The following is a 19216-nucleotide window of genomic DNA, read 5'->3' on the forward strand; positions in this document are numbered from 1 at the left end:
CATGAACCGAAGCTGTCAATCGCACAACGTCACGTCCGTTAATTCCACACCCACACTCATGGATTAACATTGATTTAATACATGAATGTAGCCTTTGTTTCTGCAAAAAGAGGTGTCGACCAGCTGGGGCAACAAGAACATCGGCTTACTCGAGTGTGACTATTCATCATCATCAGCTTTATTTAAAAAGACTCTTGGTCCATTATTAAAAGACATACAACACTCAAAAATAAAAATTAAAAAAGGCAGTTATACCAATGTTTCCACAGAGGTGACTGGTATCGTACAGCACTGAGACACGGATTTGACAGTATCATAATGACAGAGTTATGAGAAGCATTCAATGGACAGATGAATTTGTACATCAGATTTCTCAAAAGAGCATGGAACGTGTTGACTCGTGCATTACAGAACATTTCAAATGCACTGCACCACCTTGGTTTTCTAAGCAGTATATGCAGACAGTCATTATATGCAACCTGGAGCTTCAGGAGGCTCGCCTTCTTATACTTGACCCACAAGGGGGCAGTATAGAGAGGAGTGCAATAAGCTCTAAAGAGGTTCACCTTAACCTTATTTGAACACCAAGAGAATTTTCTAGCCAAAATATTAGCTTGTGTATATAAGACACGCCGCTGTCTATACATCATCATCAGCCATTTCATCTGTAATGATGTGTCCCAGATACTTTGTTTTACAGCAAACAGACAGCATCTGTCCTGACAGACAGAATGTTGGAAAACAAAGGTTCTTATCCCCTTTTGCTCTGCAGATCATTACAGCGCTCTTCATAGCATTGTACAGGACTGTCTCAGAAAATTAGAATATTGTGATAAAATTCTTTATTTTCTGTAATGCAATTAAAAAAACAAAAATGTCATACATTCTGGATTCATTACAAATCAACTGAAATATTGCAAGCCTTTTATTATTTTAATATTGCTGATTATGGCATACAGCTTAAGAAAACTCAAAAATCCTATCTCAAAAAATTAGAATAGTTCCTTAGACCAAGTAAAAAAAAAAGATTTATAACAGCAAAACACAATCAAACATTTGAAAATGTCCATTAATGCACTCAGTACTTGGTTGGGAATCCTTTTGCACGGATTACTGCATCAATGCGGCGTGGCATGGAGGCAATCAGCCTGTGGCATTGCTGAGGTGTTATGGATGCCCAGGATGCTTCAATAGCGGCCTTTAGCTCATTAGCATTGTTGGGTCTGGTGTCTTTCAGCTTCTTCTTCACAATACCCCACATATTCTCTATGGGGTTCAGGTCAGGGGAATTTGCAGGCCAATCGAGGACAGTAATACCATGGTCAGTACACCAGTTACTGGTGGTTTTGGCACTGTGGGCAGGTGCCAGATCATGCTGGAAAATGAATTCCTCATCTCCATAGAGCTTTTCAGCAGACGGAAGCATGTAGTGCTCTAAAATCTCTTGGTACACAGCTGCATTTACTCTGGGCTTGATGAAACACAGTGGACCAACACCAGCAGCTGACATGGCTCCCCAAACCATCGCTGACTGTGGGAACTTCACACTGGATTTCAAGCAACTTGGATTTTGCTCCTCTCCAGCCTTTCTCCAGACTCTGGCGCCTTGACTTCCAAATGAAATACAAAACTTGCTTTCGTCTGAAAAGAGGACTTTGGACCACTGTGCAACTGTCCAGTGCTTCTTTTCCTTAGCCCAAGTCAGACGCCTCTTCCGTTGTCTTGAGTTCAGAAGTGGCTTGACCATGGGAATACGGCTATTGTAGCCCATTTCCCGGACACGTCTGTGAACAGTGACTTTTGATACCTGGACTCCAGCTTCAGTCCACTGTCTTTGAAGCTCCCCCAAATTCTGGAAGCGACTCTTCTTCACAATGCTGTTAAGGCTGCGGTCATCTCTCTTGGTTGTGCAGCGTTTCCTGCCACATTTCCCCCTTCCAACAGACTTTTTGTGGATGTGCTTTGAAACTGCACTCTGTGAACAGCTTGCTCTTTGAGAAATTTCTTTTTGTGTCTTACCCTCCTGATGGAGGGTGTCAATGACGGTCCTCTGGACAGCAGTCAGATCAGCAGTCTTCCCCATACTTGTGATTTAGTTTACTGAACCAAGCTGAGTGTTTTTCAAGGCTCAGGAAACCCTTGCAGGTGTTTCGAGTTAATTAGACGATTCAAGTGATTCGTTGAACACCCTACTAGTATACTTTTTCATGATATTCTAATATTTAGAGATAGGATATTTGAGTTTTCTTAAGCTGTATGCCATAATCAGCAATATTAAAATAATAAAAGGCTTGCAATATTTCAGTTGATTTGTAATGAATCCAGAATGTATGACATTTTTGTTTTTTTAATTGCATTACAGAAAATAAAGAACTTTATCACAATATTCTAATTTTCTGAGACAGTCCTGTATTTAACGTCAAATTTGAGTCCGTAATCAGAACAAACATTTAACAACTGTTGAAAACCAGCACTGCTAGGAGAAACAATTGCCAGATCATCAGCATACATAAGATGGTTTACAATCACATTACCAATCACACACCCTGTTTTACAGACACTTAAATCATCTGATAGATCATTCATATAGATATTAAAAAGGCATGGTGAGAGGAGGCTGGCTGACTCCATTACTAACACCAAAGGGCGCCGAGGCTGCATTCCCCCATTTTATCCGCATGCTCTGGTTGGCATACCAATAAGCCAGGATCCTTATTATACTGTTGGGCACACCCCTTTGTCTCAGTTTTAAAAACAGTTTATGATGGTTAACTCGGTCAAAAGCCTGACAGCCCGTCTACACTACAGGCATCAAAAAATCTTGAAGCTGGGCGTGTCTGAAGCTTGGCGATTTTTTGCGAGCAACGCGACCAACAACCAATCACATGAATCTCCCGCCCCCGACATACAAAGTAATATCAATGTTAAAACGAAGTAAACTGGATATAAACTCTCCAAACAGGCGAAAAACCTACCAGTTTCACCCACTGTCTCTGCGACCTCCCTCCATGCCTGGTTCCTCCGGTTTGTATCCCGGTAAATAGTTCTGGTCCTAAAGAACCGGGTGATTTGCTACCGTAATATCTTGTTTGGAATATGAGGAAATGAACTGCGGCCTGGCTCTCCCAGCTTGCACGCGGTTTGATTGGCTAGCGCTTGCACTGGCGGGATTTGCATAAACGGGATTTGATTGGCTGATCCCAAGCATCGAGCCTCAAAAGTTGAACATTGTTGAACATTGTTCAACTTTTGATGCCGATAGATGCTCGTGATGCTTGCAAAGCCATGCCATGCTCCCCACAATGCAGTTCGGCGAAGATTACAAATCTTCTACGTCACCTCATTCAAGTGAATGGGCGAAGCGTTGAAAGCATTTTTCGATGCCTGTAGTGTAGACGGGCCGTTAGAGGCATCAATAAAACCAATCAGAACAGTGGAATTCTGTTTTCTATATGTTTCTACCATTTCCTTCAAAGCATAGATGCATAGCTCAGTACCATGCTTAGCCTTGAAGCCAAACTGGTTATCTGAGGTACATAAATAAGAACATAGTCTATCTAAAAAAATTCTTTCCAGGACTTTGGATAACACACTGGCTAGAGCAATTGGTCTATAGTTATCCAAGCTCCCTACCTTGCCCGCTTTGTCCTTAATGACAGGGACCAAAGTAACAGTCAACATGGAGTCTGGCAACACACCATGAGTCATGAGGCCGGTAAAACAAATGGCCAGAAGAACTGCAACCTTCGGGCTTGCCAGTTTAAGGTGCTCTGCAGTGATTCGGTCAGAGCCGCATGCTTTGTTATCAGCTAGCTGTGCAATTCCTCGATAAACCTCTTTAGCTGTGATTCCCACTGTGTCACTTTTCACAACATTATCAACTTTGTCGGGGTCACTTTTAACAAAGTTAAGTATAGTAGAGTAATGTTGCCTCCACAACTCAGCTATGTTATCGGCTCCAGATACTCCCTCTATGGTACATGTTAACGATGTACTGGGCCTGTTCAGAGCCCTCACCTCCTTCCAGAAGCCAGTCACATCATTATGAAGGAGCTTTTCAGCCATAGAATCCGCTCTCAATGTTTCTGTATGTTTGTTGACATAACAAACTGCATATTTATATCTAGCATTTGTAAGCTTTTTGAGATCCAGGACAGGACCCTCTCTGGGCCTTCCTGCCCGGACCCAAGCCCCAAAAGCATTCTTAGCTTCAGCATGTTGATCAGCCACATGTTTATTCCACCCTGGCTTGACGTTGTGTCTCTTCCTAGAGTAGGTATAGCATGGTCTACTGGCCTCCCATACAGCTCCCACAATACAATCATACATGTTACAGAGGTCTTGACGGTGAGAACTTTCATTACAACCCACATCAACACACAGAGTTGCCACTTTGGGTAGATATACATCACTCAATAGGACATCAGTTCTCCCATAGTACAATAGCCTATCCTCATTTGTGAGCTTGGACCAATCCACTTTAGTGGTACAGGCATTTTTAACCTCCTGAGACATCTCAGGGACAGGGAGACTATCATAATCTAGTGACATTATAAAAGGGATGTGATCGGACATTGATGCCTCATACACAATCTCAATTGATCTTACAATGTCATGGGCATTAGCAGTGCTTATGCAATGGTCAAGCCATGAAGTTGTATGCCAGGCCTCGCTTTCATATGAATAGCTATCTGTAGGCAGAAATATTTGGCTTGATAATATAAAATTGTTATCTTCACAGAACTGTAGCATATGCTTAGCAAACATGGACCTTTTGTCTGATATGTCAGCATTCATATCACCCACTACATAAACACCGGTGGAATGATTATCAACAATAAAATAATGTATAAAAGCAAGTCTGTTCAGGTATTCATCTTCATTATGCTGTGACTCATATGGAGTATATACATTGAGAATGCTAAACTCCTTGTTATTCATTTTGATCTGTACAGCAATACACCAGTCAACTTCAAGCCTGATGACATTAATGACAGCGTCCAGCTTTTTGTGCCACAGGATAGCCACGCCCCCTGCTATCCTTCCTCTCACTATTCCCAGAGATAGGTCCGTAGTGGATTCCCCAGCCCCGTGAAAATTGTCATTAAGAGAGTTCAACTTTCCCAAGTCCTGCTTCGGTAAGAAAGTTTCTTGCAAGCATAAAATGTCACATTTTTGTAGCAAGTTGTCCACCACTACACGTCGGATCCTATCAGCAGCGCTGTTGCCCAGGCGCAGCCCGCGACAGTTACATGATCCAACCCGCATAACGTTTAGCTAAGCAGCTCAGCCGTAGCCCCATTCAGTACCCTCGCATCAGCAAAAGGTCTAGCTCTTCCAGCCCCTATCACCTCCGCTTTACGTGGTTCATAGTATCGCCTCACAACTGAGCCTTCAGGCCAGAGTTCTGGGTTAAACATCTCCGCAACTTCATTGCACTCAGCACACACTTTAAACAAGCTATATCTGTTGCTCGCTGTGTCAATACGGTGACAGTTAACATCACGGCCGAGTTGTTCAGTTAGATATTCGGACAGTGTCTCAGCATCAAGGTCTGGCGAGAATTTGGTAGCAAAAACACTAACCAACTTCGGACGGATCACTTTTATATTCCCTTGTGCAGCAGTGCCAACAATAGGCTTAGGCATCCTCCGTTCAGGTTTCCCAACAAGCTGTTTAGATAAGGCAGACTGGCCCTCGGCCCTATTCCTCCGACCTCGGCCCTGTTTCACAACTTGACTCCATACCTGCGAATTTACCGCAGTTCCTCCAGGGTTCACACAGGCACTCTCGGTCCCTGACGCAGCGACCGGGTCAACACAGTTGGGATGTACATCAGTAGAAGAGCCGGGGGGGCTCGCATCTTTCACCGACACCGCACCATCCTGGCCATCACCCTGAGCGCTCCCACAGGCAGTTTCAGCGTCACTTGGTAAAGCCAGTAAACTTGGTAAAGCCAGTGACCATGGCAGCAACTCTGCTGTCCATGGTCACAGCCACAGCACGCAGGTCCTCACCGATATCTGCCTGAACTTCCACTACGTGTCTTAATGCGCAAACCTTGCTGGGCAGTCGCTCCATCTTGCTCAGCAGGTTGGACACATCCAGGTTGTTAAACGTAACAGGCTCATCCAGGTAGTGGGAGACAAAACGGGGGATGTTTTCACCGCATTCCTTTAGCACTTTTAGGCAGCTTTTGATATTATTTGCATCCTTCTGGTTGCCTTTAAAGGCCACACACCGCTGCTTGGTTTCAGGACAGAGTTCAAACAACGTCTTTTTAAAAGTCTCGATCCATTCGGAATCGAAGGTGTAAATCATTATTATATTAATATTGACAATAACAACCGACCGTCGGGGTAGCATTTGCTTGGCATTTCCGGTTATTTCTCCACTGGTTAACATGGGTTAACAATACTGTGTAACTTTCACGTTTGAAGGGACGAAATCGTGACATCTTCACGTCTCCCAGCATGGTAAATCGTCACATGTTCACGTCTTGCCGTGATATCGGGTTGGGTAAAACACAGAATAAAGCAGTTTCATGTTACAAATCAGTGTTTCTCCCAAGCAGTTCAGCTGTTGTAATGTTTGCTCAGCTTGTTTCTCTGATCACTCAAGATTAAGACATCAAATCACTCAAATTCTTCATTGGTTCAATTCAAATATATTTTTTGAAACCGACAAAGATCTATGAAGTATATAATAAAACGGTGCAGTTAACTGGATATATCCACACAATTGACTAGGGATGGGTACCGAGAACCGGTACTAAGTCAATACCGGTACCTGATTGGACGGTATCGGTATACCGTTAAGCCGCTGGACCTGTTCTTATTATATTATATTATTATATTAAGTTCTGTTCTTATTATACATCCATGCGCTGGACAAACGGTGCTGCTATCGGTATTCATGGGTACCAAGTACGTCATTTCCGGAATGCCCGCCGCCACGTGACCGACTGACAGTTTGTTTACACTCGTCATGGCACCAAACACAGCGCATTTAAATGGGAAAGAGAGAGAGAGAGAGATATTTGTTAAAGACGGCGATTATTGGATGCGATCCCTATTCGTTACCCCCAACTGTATTTTGTTTATTGAATTCGGCTAAGTGTCTTCCCCAACTAACTTTTCCCGACATAGGCTATATATTTATCTTGTTCACAATCCATCTCCATTCACCGGAGAGAGCCTGAAGGCTTTTAAGAGCACAGATGCCTATCAATACAACGTTGCCGGGTGGGTGAACGACACCAAGATATGGCATGTGGAGAAGACACACCTACATGTGATCACAGCAAAGGTAAGTAATTTAACAACAATCATAAACCGTGTTATTATAGTTGTATTTATGTCTAAAGTTATGATGTCAGCTTGCTAGCCAGTTGCTAGCAAATGGTATTTCTAGCTAACATCATAACTCCAGCTAGCTATATTGTTTTAAAGCAACATACTCTTCTTTCAATGACAAATTAATTCTTATTTTTTTCTACATAAGCAAGAGGTCCATGTTTATTTCACGATTCTCTGTCACTTGCACTATTGCTATATTTCGCGTTGCTCTATCTTTACTTGTTTTTTTATGTCTTAAGAATATTGTATGTTGTAGCCTATGGAGCAGCCTGGGACTTCAGATATTAAATGCCAATCTGCGCTGTAGCTATTGTATTTGACAATAAACCTTTGAATCTTACATTTGTACAAGCTCAGGAGAGTTTAGCTTGTATATGACAAAAATGTATGTACTGCATTTTTCACTTAACAGGTCAATCATTTCCAGGCTTTGAACAGCAAACCAACATCTCCATGGATTGTGGTGCAGGAGGACGGGACAGTGGTGATGGCGCATTGTACATGCATGGCAGGGTTAGGAGAGGTTTGTTCCCACGCAGCAGCACTTATGTTTACAGTTTTGGCTGCTGTTGAGAAGAGAGAAAACCAGACATGCACAGAGAAGCCATGCACATGGCCTAGCACTAAAATGGTGAAGTACGATGAGGTGTCTAACATCTTCGCCATTAAAGAACAAGTTCAAACCGAAGACCTGTTTCAGCACATGAGACCATCTGCTGATGATTTCAAGTTATTCTGTGAACAACTCCACCAAAGTGAAGAACAAGAGACAAAGCCCAAGAAAAGTGCTATCCTGTCGGTCATTGAAGGCCATTCCCACAGATACACGCCAAAGACTGTACAACTGGATCTGCCAACACCCCTTACCAGTCTGTATCAAAGCAGCAGACTTGTACTGGATTTGCCAGCACTGCTAGAGGAGGGTGCCAAAGTCTTTGAGGAGCTGAATCTCACACCAGAGCAGGTAAGAAATAGAAATGGCTTACGGTAAAATAAAAGCATGTCACAATGCTAAATCCTAAACATCACTATATTCATTAAGAATAACTTCACTGCTTTCTGATAGTTACAGCTCTTTTGATAGTTCAATTTTTTTTGAGTGTTTGTTAGTTGAGGAGAAGACCAGGAAACAGAGTAGGTAGAGAGTCTGGTTTGAGCAGAGAGCAGGGAGAGTTACTGCGTCATCCTTCCATGAGGCAGCCAAGACAGAGAGCTCTTCGTCTTTGATTAAAAGAGTTTGCTATCCTCGCTCCTCTCAGTTTTCCACTGAAGCGACCAGGTATATATTAGGGATGCACCGAATATTCGGCCACCGAACATTATCGGCCGAAAATGGTTAAAAAGGCCCTTTCGGCTTTCGGCCAAAAGGGAAAAAATATCACCGAATGTCAGAGAACAGGGTTACGTTGATCATACTCCGCATATTTGTCCGGGTGTTTTGATTTCAAGTGGTGAAGTAATCCCGAAGTGGTGAAAGTCTTTGCAGTTACACCCCCTCGAGAAATGTCAGCTGAATAAGTTTTACAAATCGCAATGCGCGCCTCTTTCTCCAAGCGGCAGACATGTTGGCTGTGAGCCAGCCGCGAGCATGGTCGCGCGGCGTGCTTGTCGCCGCGTTTTGATTACGTCATCACAACAACACGTTTGGTTACCAAACTTATAGGTGCATTTGTTGTTGTTGAAGGCCTGGCTGTTACAGCCTTTATTTACACTATTTTGTTGTAGGCCTACTGGCCTAGATGTTTATGCAGTTTTAAAGCACCTTGGCTTTGTTCTGAATGCACTTTGTTGTAGTTATCCTACAGAGAAAAGAAAATGCACTTGACTTGGAATGAATGTACTGTTTGCATTCAAAAGTTCTGAATAAAAATTGTATGGACCCATAATAGTGATTATTATTTAAGTTAAGTTTTTCCATAATCATGTCTTTTTCCATAATCAGGTAGCTGAACAACATTGGTAAAAAATGTATACATTATATATATTTCTCAGTGTTTCCCCTATATACAAATAGTGGCGGCGCAGCGCCGCTGCTGAAATATAAGCGCCGCTGCTAGGGGGCGCCAGCCAGGTACCCAAAAAAAATTGTTTGTTTGTTATGTAGATTTGTAGTATTTGTTTTACTGGCATAGGCGACACAGGCGGTCGCCTAGGGCGCCAGATCTGGGGGGCGCTGCGCTGGTAGCTCTGGGAGGGAAAAAACATTTTTGACTGTTGGCGCTCAACCAAATGTTCGGCCTTGATGTAACAACATTCATAATTAAGTAAATGTAACACCCTTTTAACCCCGGTTACACGTTTAATTTGCCCTGTTGCCCTGCGATGTAAGTGATGAAAGTGGGGGATGTTGGCTTATCAGGCGCCCGCAGCTCACAGCCAAAGTGCGAGCGTGGTAGCGAGAGAGCGAGCAAGGGAGAGGGCGCACCGGTAACGGCGCTGTTGTTATTAGAATCTGGTGCTAGCTGCGCTAACGGATATAAGAAGTAGATGTTTCTACAACCAGGGTGGAGGAGAGCTCTCCTGTCAGACTGAGAGGCTCAGTGAGGTTAAGGACTCTGAGTATTTAGATAGTTAATTTTAGTCTAAGTTATCTCAGTGGGTCTCAAACGTTTTGACCACAAATTATGTAAACACATATTTCCAAGGCACTCCTTTATAATTATTAGGATAAATAAAAACAGGTTTGAAATCATTCCAATGTATACTTGACCAAAAATATCGTTTAAAGTTGGAGAGATACAAAAATATGCATAAATAAATAAATGTTAACTAGGTAAAATAAGATAGGAATGAACAACACAAATAAAATAAGCTACATTTATTTGTTATTGGCTATAGTAGGTTATTGGTTGTGTTCATATACTTATTTGATTATTAAAATGTAAACCGATCTTTTTCATATGGGCGTTTTAGAGTTGTACCCCCTAGATCAGGTCTCTAGTAATTGTGTGCTCAAAGTGCACCAGATTGAAGCATTTTACTGTAAAATGTTCAAAAATAAATCCTAGAGGATGTGACGTCCACCTCTCAATTCAAACATGTTCATACAATATTGAATACATTTGAAGACATTTTGACGTCTATTACCTATGTCAATAAGTTTCTGTTTTGCAGTTTATTTGTCTTTTGTAGAGATCTTTCATTTATTCTTTACTCACAAAATATCGCCTAAAATCTCACCTAGGGCAGCAAATTGTCTAGAATCGACCTGGTACTAGGCCTCAAGAGCCTTTCTTGTGCTGACACATAGAAACAAATTGGCGGGGCACACTTCGCACGCGAACACACAAAAAAATTCCACGCGCTCAGCGCTCACATTATGCTGGGCCCACGTGCCTTAGCACCGCTACTATGACTCCATCCTAGGGGAAACACTGTTTCTATTAATCATTTTCGGCCTTTCGGCATTCGGTTTTCTGCCAACTGTTTCCTATTTTCGGTATCGGTTTCGGCCAAGAATTTCCCATTCGGTGCACCCCTAGTATATATACATTTTGGCAGCAAGACTAAATCATACATTCTTTCCACGACTTCATCATGAATAAATACAATAATTGAGTAACTAGATATTATGAGGGTAAAACAAGATATTAACATTCTAATAACAGTATTTTAGGGACTTTTTAAAGTGATGAGTTTTTTTCTCCAAAATAACATGTTATTTTCCTCAGATGGGGTTTACAAAACGAGGACCATGCCAACAAGTCTTACCTGGTGGCTATGCAAGATCACCATAAAGACATTAATGTTGCAGCATCAGAGCTCCCATGGATTGGTGCATCCCCAGATGGTGTCGTGACCTGTGCTTGCCATGAGCCTGGCATTTTAGAAATGAAGTGTGCTTTCAGCGCTAAAGACCGCAGTCTACTTGAATGCACCAAAGACTCGCGGTTCTGCCTGACTGTCCCTGAGGGAGGTGTGATGAGCCTAAAGCTGAATCACAGCTATATGTATCAAGTGCAGGCACAAATGCGTGTCGCAGAGGGGATGTTCTGTGATTTTGTTGTGTGGACACCTCAATAACTTTTTAAACAGCGCATCATGTTTGATGGCGCATTTTTTGATGTTGCCCATTCAAAGGTGGTAAACTTCATTAGAACGGGGATACTACCAGAGTTGTTGGGTAAATGGTTTACTGTGCCACGCTTCTCCCCCACTGCAACCTCTGACAAAACATCTGAGGGACATTAAGAAGCTGAAAATAAATAAGCTCTTCTTGTCAGACACTGGTCTTTTTCTTTTGTCTTCATGGTCAGGTTTTTGTTTACCCATTAAGCTTACATATTCATACACTGTATATTGTGCAATAAATAACTGTATCTAATACTTGCAGATGCATTGTAGTATAAGTAGGAGTATTTTAAAAACCTCAAGGAAGAAATACTTGGAAAAAGTGATGTTTATTAGTTAAAAACTGGACATTTTAATGTATTAATTGTAAAGATAATAGAGAGAAGATCCAACATACATAGAAAAGGGAATACACAATAAGCATTTTTGTTTCATTTAGCTGATGCTTTTATCAAAAGCGACTTACAAATAGTATCTATCTATTCTGTGGGTACCACAGATGGGCAGACATTACAAAGAGCACAGCAAACTGTTACCATCTTGTCAAGGGAAATAGGTTGTCCTTGAGTGGCTGCATGGCAAAGAGACAGCGGGATGGTGCTCTGAAGGATGGTGTATGTGTTCCTGACCAGGCCAATGACTCTTTCCACATGGATCCTGACGGCAGCGATTCCCCTTGTGGATTCAAGTTCCAGTGGATGCAGCTGCTGCTTGCCTTTGGTGAATGCTGGTATTTTCAACTGTGCATTATACAGTCCATGTGTCTTTCACATTGAAGCCTCTATCAGCAAGAACAACATGTCCTGGAGATAATTTCTCAAGATATGAGCAGTTTTATGTAATGTACTTGTCGCTTGTGGGCTGGGGGGGACACCCCCCCCAGCCCTTTGACACAAAGGATGTAACACCCTGTGGTATTATAGAAATTAGATATTTTACAGTGTTGTGGTGCTTGTAATAGGACGTATGTTTGTGCACGTGCCCTTAAATTCTTTGGCTTCTCCACAAAAATGTCAAAACAATCAATGATGGAAGTGCAGTTGCTAAAATTATCCCTGAAACACATGGGCAGACTAACCTGAATTTGATCTGTTGAGGGCCAACAATGTTGAACATTATGACAACACTGCTCTTAGACATATGAAAAAGATAAACAAAAAAATATAAAGGTAAGTTAAGCCTCATTCTCATCAGTGTTAATAAAAAGCTATGAAAGGGAGTCAGTCTTGGACCGGCTTTCACAAACCCAGCCAAAAACAATCATCATTTTAGCATAGCTTGGTAGGCCTGTTAGTTCCTGTATCATCTCATCATTTCCTTTGAAGGCTTCTTCATTGAAAGACAGCACATTAACTTTGTCCTTAAGACAATTAACCTCAGCTCTTAATCGTGCACACTCGTTTGTCAATGCCTTGACTGTAGCTTGGCAGGTTGCATTTGAGCATGGTTCCACAATACCTGAGCTAAGAATGGCTGGAGAGTAACTGTGGTCATCTTTCACACATTCTACCTGTTCAACTAAGATGATGTCAAGCTCAGTGGCATCACTGGTGCTGAAAGGTGCCACATTCTCATGGTCACTATCAGGAACCTAAGTCTCAGTCCGTTTCCTTTTCATCTGCTGAGTATGCTCAAATCTGCTGGTGGCATAGATGCTTCTCTGCCGCGATGTGTTACGTCTACTTCCTTAGTTTAGCTTTAAACCATTCTGGTTGGTTGGGAACCCTCATCCCGTGTGATGTATCCGGTTTGAGACCCCATCTGATTGGCCACTGTAAATGCCACTCGTCATCTTTCTCAACAACAGCACTCTTATTATTGTTGTGAGACTCCCGCAGGCATGGCGGACAGAGCGAAGCGATCCAAGGTCTGGGTGCACTTTAAGGGTCATTCCTAGCATTCGGTACCATTTCAGCTAGGGTATTCAAAAATAAAAAACATAATTTTCCAAGGTTTTTTTTTATTTAATCTCAATGATGGCTTGTTAAAGTATAAGAAAAATATTTTGGTCAAGTCCATATTATGCTTAAATCTTTTTTTTTTACCATCCCCAGTTACTGTGTGTGCACCCTGTTACTGTGAAAAATAGTAACAGGGTGGACGGTAATAGGGTGGACATTTTATGCTAAACTTGGCTATTGCTACATGTGTGATGATAATCAAGCTAGCACTTGGTCACAACAGAAACATATATTTGATAGATATATTCACCATATTTTCTAAATGTAAAACAAATGATCAGTTCCACTAAAAATGAGCATAGCAGGGTGGACATTTTATGCTTTACCGCAATAGTTAAGTTCTTTAAAACATTAGAAAAACGTTGAAGGAAGAACGCATTCACTCTGCTTCTTGAAGATGATTTCCCACTCAAAATGTATCCTCCTTCTTCTTGAGTCATACAAATAGTGGAATAGTAAAGGGGCGTGTCCAGAGGGATTCAAATCAGAGTAACAGGGGGGACATTCAAACAGGGGACACACACTTTATTTTCAATACAAATGAATTAATAACAACAATTTCAATTTGGTGAGGAATATTAGCAAAAGAGTCATACAACACTCACAAAAATGTAGAATTTGTTTGTATTTCTTTGATTTATTTTTGTATATCTGTTACAGAAGTTGAGCAAACATGATTGGGGACAAAGCAATTTGGCCTACTTGTGCTAAAATCAGAGTAATTATTTAGAATGTTTAATATCCTGGCTAAATAACATTGTTGTTTTATGGTAGAGGGTATACACATTTAAAACCAAGTATTTAAAAAATAAGCATTAGACCTTTTAAATACAAAATATATGATATAATGTCGTGGGGACCTAAATGGCACCGAATGCTAGGAATGACTTGGTGATAGTGCAAGGTGCAATCTATGTACTCAATTAGTTGCTTGTAAAGGGGGTAACACAAGCAACTTAATGAAGCATTTGCAAACGAGACACTCATTGAATCTAAAACGGTGCTAGAGACATGGGCGCGGGAAGGGGGGTGCTGAGGGCGCTGCAGCACCCCCTAGCGACAGGCAGGGGGTGCGGAGCTCCCCTGTCTTAATTATTATTTGACGGTTATTGCTGCTCCCGCTGTGCATAATCTGTGTAATATGTAGCCAATAAATTCCACATTATTGGTAAAATAATATTTTGGCCTGCCCCAAATGTTTTTTCTGCAGCCCCGGACAATTCTACCTCAATAATATAATACATTAACCGTGCTTTACGTGAACCTCATCAAGACACTCGAGAGGACGGCAGGAATGTAATTTCCCGTGTTCAGTGATAGCAACAGAGGCAAGACACCAGACCAATCAGAGAGTTGCATGGAAATAAAAGTGTGCTTGTGTCATTCAAGCTCGGCTCTGTGTGTGTGTGTGTGTGTGTGTGTGTGTGTGTGTGTGTGTGTGTGTGTGTGTGTGTGTGTGTGTGTGTGTGTGTGTGTGTGTGTGTGTGTGTGTGTGTGTGTGTGTGTGTGTGTGTGTGTGTGTGTGTGTGTGTGTGTGTGTGTGTGTGTGTCGTAAGGGGGTGAAAGGTTAGGACGATTCTAAGGGCCCGTGACTGACAGGGGCCCCAAACATTTTTAGAACATTAAGAACAAATGTTTAAGGAACCTTTCATCAATCATCAACAATTAACATTAATATAACGTTAAATTCATAATGTACTCACTAAACTTACGATTCATTTCACTTTTTTTCTGCCAAAAGTTAATTATCCAAAGCCTCTGTACACCCCTCTCTATTTACATGTAATGGTTTGGTCCTGCCTCCAAATGCTGTGCGGCACCGCACTTTCTGGCAGAGAGTGAGAGCATGTGAGGAGGGATGCTAGTACTCACGTGTGTGCCATGTCTCAACCACTCACAAAGTCAGACTTTCAAGAAAGAAAAGAAAGGAGAGAAAGACAAGAGAGAGGGACTAAAGGGTTAAGTATTATTTGAATTATTAGAAGTATTAAAGTAACGTGTTATGGCAGGAAAGTTCAATCTGGTATATTCATTTTAATGTCACCTTATATAGAATGTGTGTAGAATGTGTGTTAAACTTGTGATTTCTGCATTGAGTGACTTCTGCCTAGCAGATACCAAGAAGAGGCCCCTAGGCAGTGGCGGCCGGCCCATAGGGGCGCTAGGGGCGCCGCCCTCCCTCTTCCCACATGTTTGATTGTCATTAAAAAAAAAAATATATATATATATATTTCCCAAAAATATATATTTTTTATTTTTATTTTTGTTTTTAAAGAACAAGGTAAATATTATATAGTTGGTATCAGTAAAATGTATAATCTACAATAAAATGTCGTTTAAAATTGTTTTACGATGTCTAAAGTTACTGATAAGTCACATGTTTCCTGCCTGGCTGCAGCGTGTATCATTACCCTCTCTCGTCCGGGCGGTATAAAGGAGCCCTCAGCCAGAGCATCTGCAGCCAACAAGCTGACTGTTGCTATCTGTAAACTATGCCGCCGAAACATAATTTTAGCCAATCAGCGTCGTCAGATCTGATGCTCAAAGGGCGCCCTTTCAGCGCCCTGGCCTGTGTGTCTGTGAGTTGTTTAGACTCGTATCCAAGGTGACGCTACAGTAGGGAATGGCTGCGTCAGGTAGACTCCTATGGAATGCCATTTAAGCCAAAATTAAATAAATAAATAAATACATCAATAATTAAATAAATACATATATATATAAATATGCCTATGAAATAAATTATGAAATAAATAAATGAGGCAATAAATATGTATACATGTACATTTAAATACACATTTATTTATTTCATGGGACTTTTATTTCATAATGAGAAATTTATTTCAAGAGACTTTTATTTCATAATAACACATTTATTTATTTCAAGAGACTTGTATATCATAATGACACATTTATTTATTTCAAGAGAATCGTATTTCATAATGACATATTTATTTATTTCAGATGACTTGTATTTCATAATGACGCATTTATTTATTTCAGGTGACTTGTATTTCATGAAGAGACATTTCATGATGAGACATTTCCATTCCTTATATGCAAATGAACGGGGCGTGGTTAGCTCACAGATCCAGAGACCCAGACCAAAGCAACAGCACCACAACACTGACTACTCGAGAAGAGGAAGAAAATGGAGGAGAAGGACTTAAAACATTTTTTATAAACTATATAATAACTACTAAATGAAAATAAGGCGGGGCAGACAACATGGAAGACGTCGGTGGGCTCCAAGATGCTATGCTATCCTTAGCAGATCAAATTGATCAACACGGTTTACCAACAGATACTGTGTTGACTTGGCCCATATTGAAGACTTTATCGAAGTACTCGGGCGGATAAGCGCTCTTCGAGATATCGACACGGATGACGAAGTTGTAGATACTTTGACACTGATTGAGCACCGTGTTCGTGCGGAAGATGTCCAAGAAGTTGGTTCAAGCACAGGTGCAGGACGCCCGCCTCTGGATATTCCATGCGATATGCTCGCTACCTATGTGCTGTCCGGTCTATCAACCCGAGAAATCGCGGATCTGTTTGGTGTGTCATCCCGTACAATTCAGAGGAGATCGGTCGAAGAAGGCCTAAGGTGAATTACTTGAGCTAACCTAAAATCAAATTATTGCTCTATCTAGCTAACGTCATACAAATAACGAGCCCATAGAAATAGAATACGAGTATACTACTATACTCATATTCTATTTATATGGTCAGCCCGCTACAACTGTCACTATGGCAACGGTACACATACAAATGGCCGCCGCTCTGACCATCCTGCATTATCTTAAAATATAATACATCCATTATCCTGCTACGTTGATTTGAATGGGAATGTCCGTTCTACTCCTATTTTATTTCTATGGACGACACTGGTGGGCAAAAACGTGTATAATACAGTTAACAAAATTAAAACATGATTGACAAACAATTATTTAGTATTGTGTAGCAATATGATACGAAGAGATGTTTGAAATGAAGTATATATGTTAGACTGGTGGATGTTCGTCAACGTTAGCCAAAACGTTTATGTTGACGTTGCACACAAGTTAGGTCAGTTATTATTAACAGCTGCTCTGTCAGATATGACTATTGTTACACCGAAATCTGTTTGTATCGTGAAATTGCGGTTTTTGTTTATTCATCAAAAATGACTAAAGTCAGAGATGTTTCCTGATACACGTGAAGTTGCAGCCACTGTATAAATTAATGTTAAGATAACTGGAGTTGTGTTCATGCTAACTGTTACACCTAACTAACGTTGCTGTCGCTTATGTAATAAATATATAATTGAAGTGACATTACACATATATATGTTTTATGTTTTTCTACTGTAGAAAATCAGACCTATACTCTTCAATTAACGATGACGATGTAGATGCCTTGGTGATGGAGATTCAGCGCACTAATCCGAATGCTGGATATAAAATGATGCTGGGACATCTACGGTCCAGAGGCATACACATTCAAAGTAAAAATTAACAGTTTTTGTTTAACCTCAATGTTCAACCCAATTCCAAATCACGTGGGTTTAGCCAGTCGCCAATTTGAATAAACAAATAAATCTCCTTTTTCAATCAGGGCATCGAGTAAGGGCGTCAATGCAGAGAGTGGATCCAGGAGCAATCTTGATGCGACGGTTAACCTTCCAGACTACAAGGCGTCTTCAGTACAATGTTCCTGCACCAAATAGTCTATGGCATATAGACGGTAATCACAAGCTGATCAGGTCAGTTTTTCCTGCTGCTTTTTGAGCTGTGTCCATCATAATCTAGTAGGCCACTGCTCTTGAACTCCTGTACTCAAGTGCTGCAGTCCTGCAGTTCTTTGTTCCAAGCCTGTACCACACCACCTGAAATCACTAAATAGTAACATCATGTGAGAAAACAGAGGTGAAGGTGTGATTGCTGAAATAAGTATGCCTATCTACAGACATTGCACCCTTGGAAGTATTGAGTGTGAGACCAATTTGAAGGCTGAGGAAAAAGTAACATTAAAAGATATACTGTACTGACGACGCCTTGTAGTCTGGAGGGTTAACCTTCGCATCAAGATTGCTCCTGGATCCACTCTCTGCATTGACGCCCTTACTCGATGCCCTGATTGAAAAAGGAGATTTATTTGTTTATTCAAATTGGCGACTGGCTAAACCCACGTCATTTGGAATTGGGTTGAACATTGAGGTTAAACAAAAACTGTTAATTTTTACTTTGAATGTGTATGCCTCTGGACCGTAGATGTCCCAGCATCATTTTATATCCAGCATTCGGATTAGTGCGCTGAATCTCCATCACCAAGGCATCTACATCGTCATCGTTAATTGAAGAGTATAGGTCTGATTTTCTACAGTAGAAAAACATAAAACATATATATGTGTAATGTCACTTCAATTATATATTTATTACATAAGCGACAGCTACGTTAGTTAGGTGTAACAGTTAGCATGAACACAACTCCAGTTATCTTAACATTAATTTATACAGTGGCTGCAACTTCACGTGTATCAGGAAACATCTCTGACTTTAGTCATTTTTGATGAATAAACAAAAACCGCAATTTCACGATACAAACAGATTTCGCTGTAACAATAGTCATATCTGACAGAGCAGCTGTTAATAATAACTGACCTAACTTGTGTGCAACGTCAACATAAACGTTTTGGCTAACGTTGACGAACATCCACCAGTCTAACATATATACTCCATTTCAAACATCTCTTCGTATCATATTGCTACACAATACTAAATAATTGTTTGTCAATCATGTTTTAATTTTGTTAATTGTATTATACACGTTTTTGCCCACCAGTGTCGT

General features: G+C 41.0%; 3 protein-coding genes across 4 annotated transcripts in view; 2 read left to right on the forward strand and 1 right to left on the reverse strand.

Annotated features, from left to right (window-relative positions):
- The window catches only part of LOC307028144 (uncharacterized protein), a 207705-nt gene that overhangs the window by 145038 nt on the left and 43451 nt on the right, over positions 1-19216 (reverse strand). The window lies entirely within an intron of this gene.
- LOC307028619 (uncharacterized protein) overlaps positions 1-19216 on the forward strand; it is a 32736-nt gene that overhangs the window by 10618 nt on the left and 2902 nt on the right. The window contains exons 1-3 of one of the 2 annotated variants that reach the window (XR_013805050.1): positions 16960-16994; positions 17740-17873; positions 17984-18088. Coding sequence is in view for 1 of the 2 variants with exons in the window: in XM_079663800.1 (XP_079519926.1) it covers positions 17740-17873; positions 17984-18131 (282 nt within the window). In the remaining variant the exon portion in view is untranslated. Of the gene's footprint in view, positions 1-16959; positions 16995-17739; positions 17874-17983; positions 18132-19216 lie in introns of those variants that run through there. The other variant, XM_079663800.1, reaches the window with a different exon arrangement.
- LOC307030811 (uncharacterized protein) lies at positions 7203-11550 on the forward strand. The gene is made up of 3 exons (XM_079667469.1): positions 7203-7308; positions 7771-8322; positions 11030-11550. The coding sequence occupies exons 2-3, from the start codon at positions 7846-7848 to the stop codon at positions 11093-11095; spliced, it is 543 nt and encodes a 180-aa protein (XP_079523595.1). The 5' UTR covers positions 7203-7308; positions 7771-7845; the 3' UTR covers positions 11096-11550.

This window comes from Notothenia rossii (assembly GCF_949606895.1).
Source record: "Notothenia rossii genome assembly, chromosome: 2".
NCBI classification, from domain to species: Eukaryota; Metazoa; Chordata; class Actinopteri; order Perciformes; family Nototheniidae; genus Notothenia; species Notothenia rossii.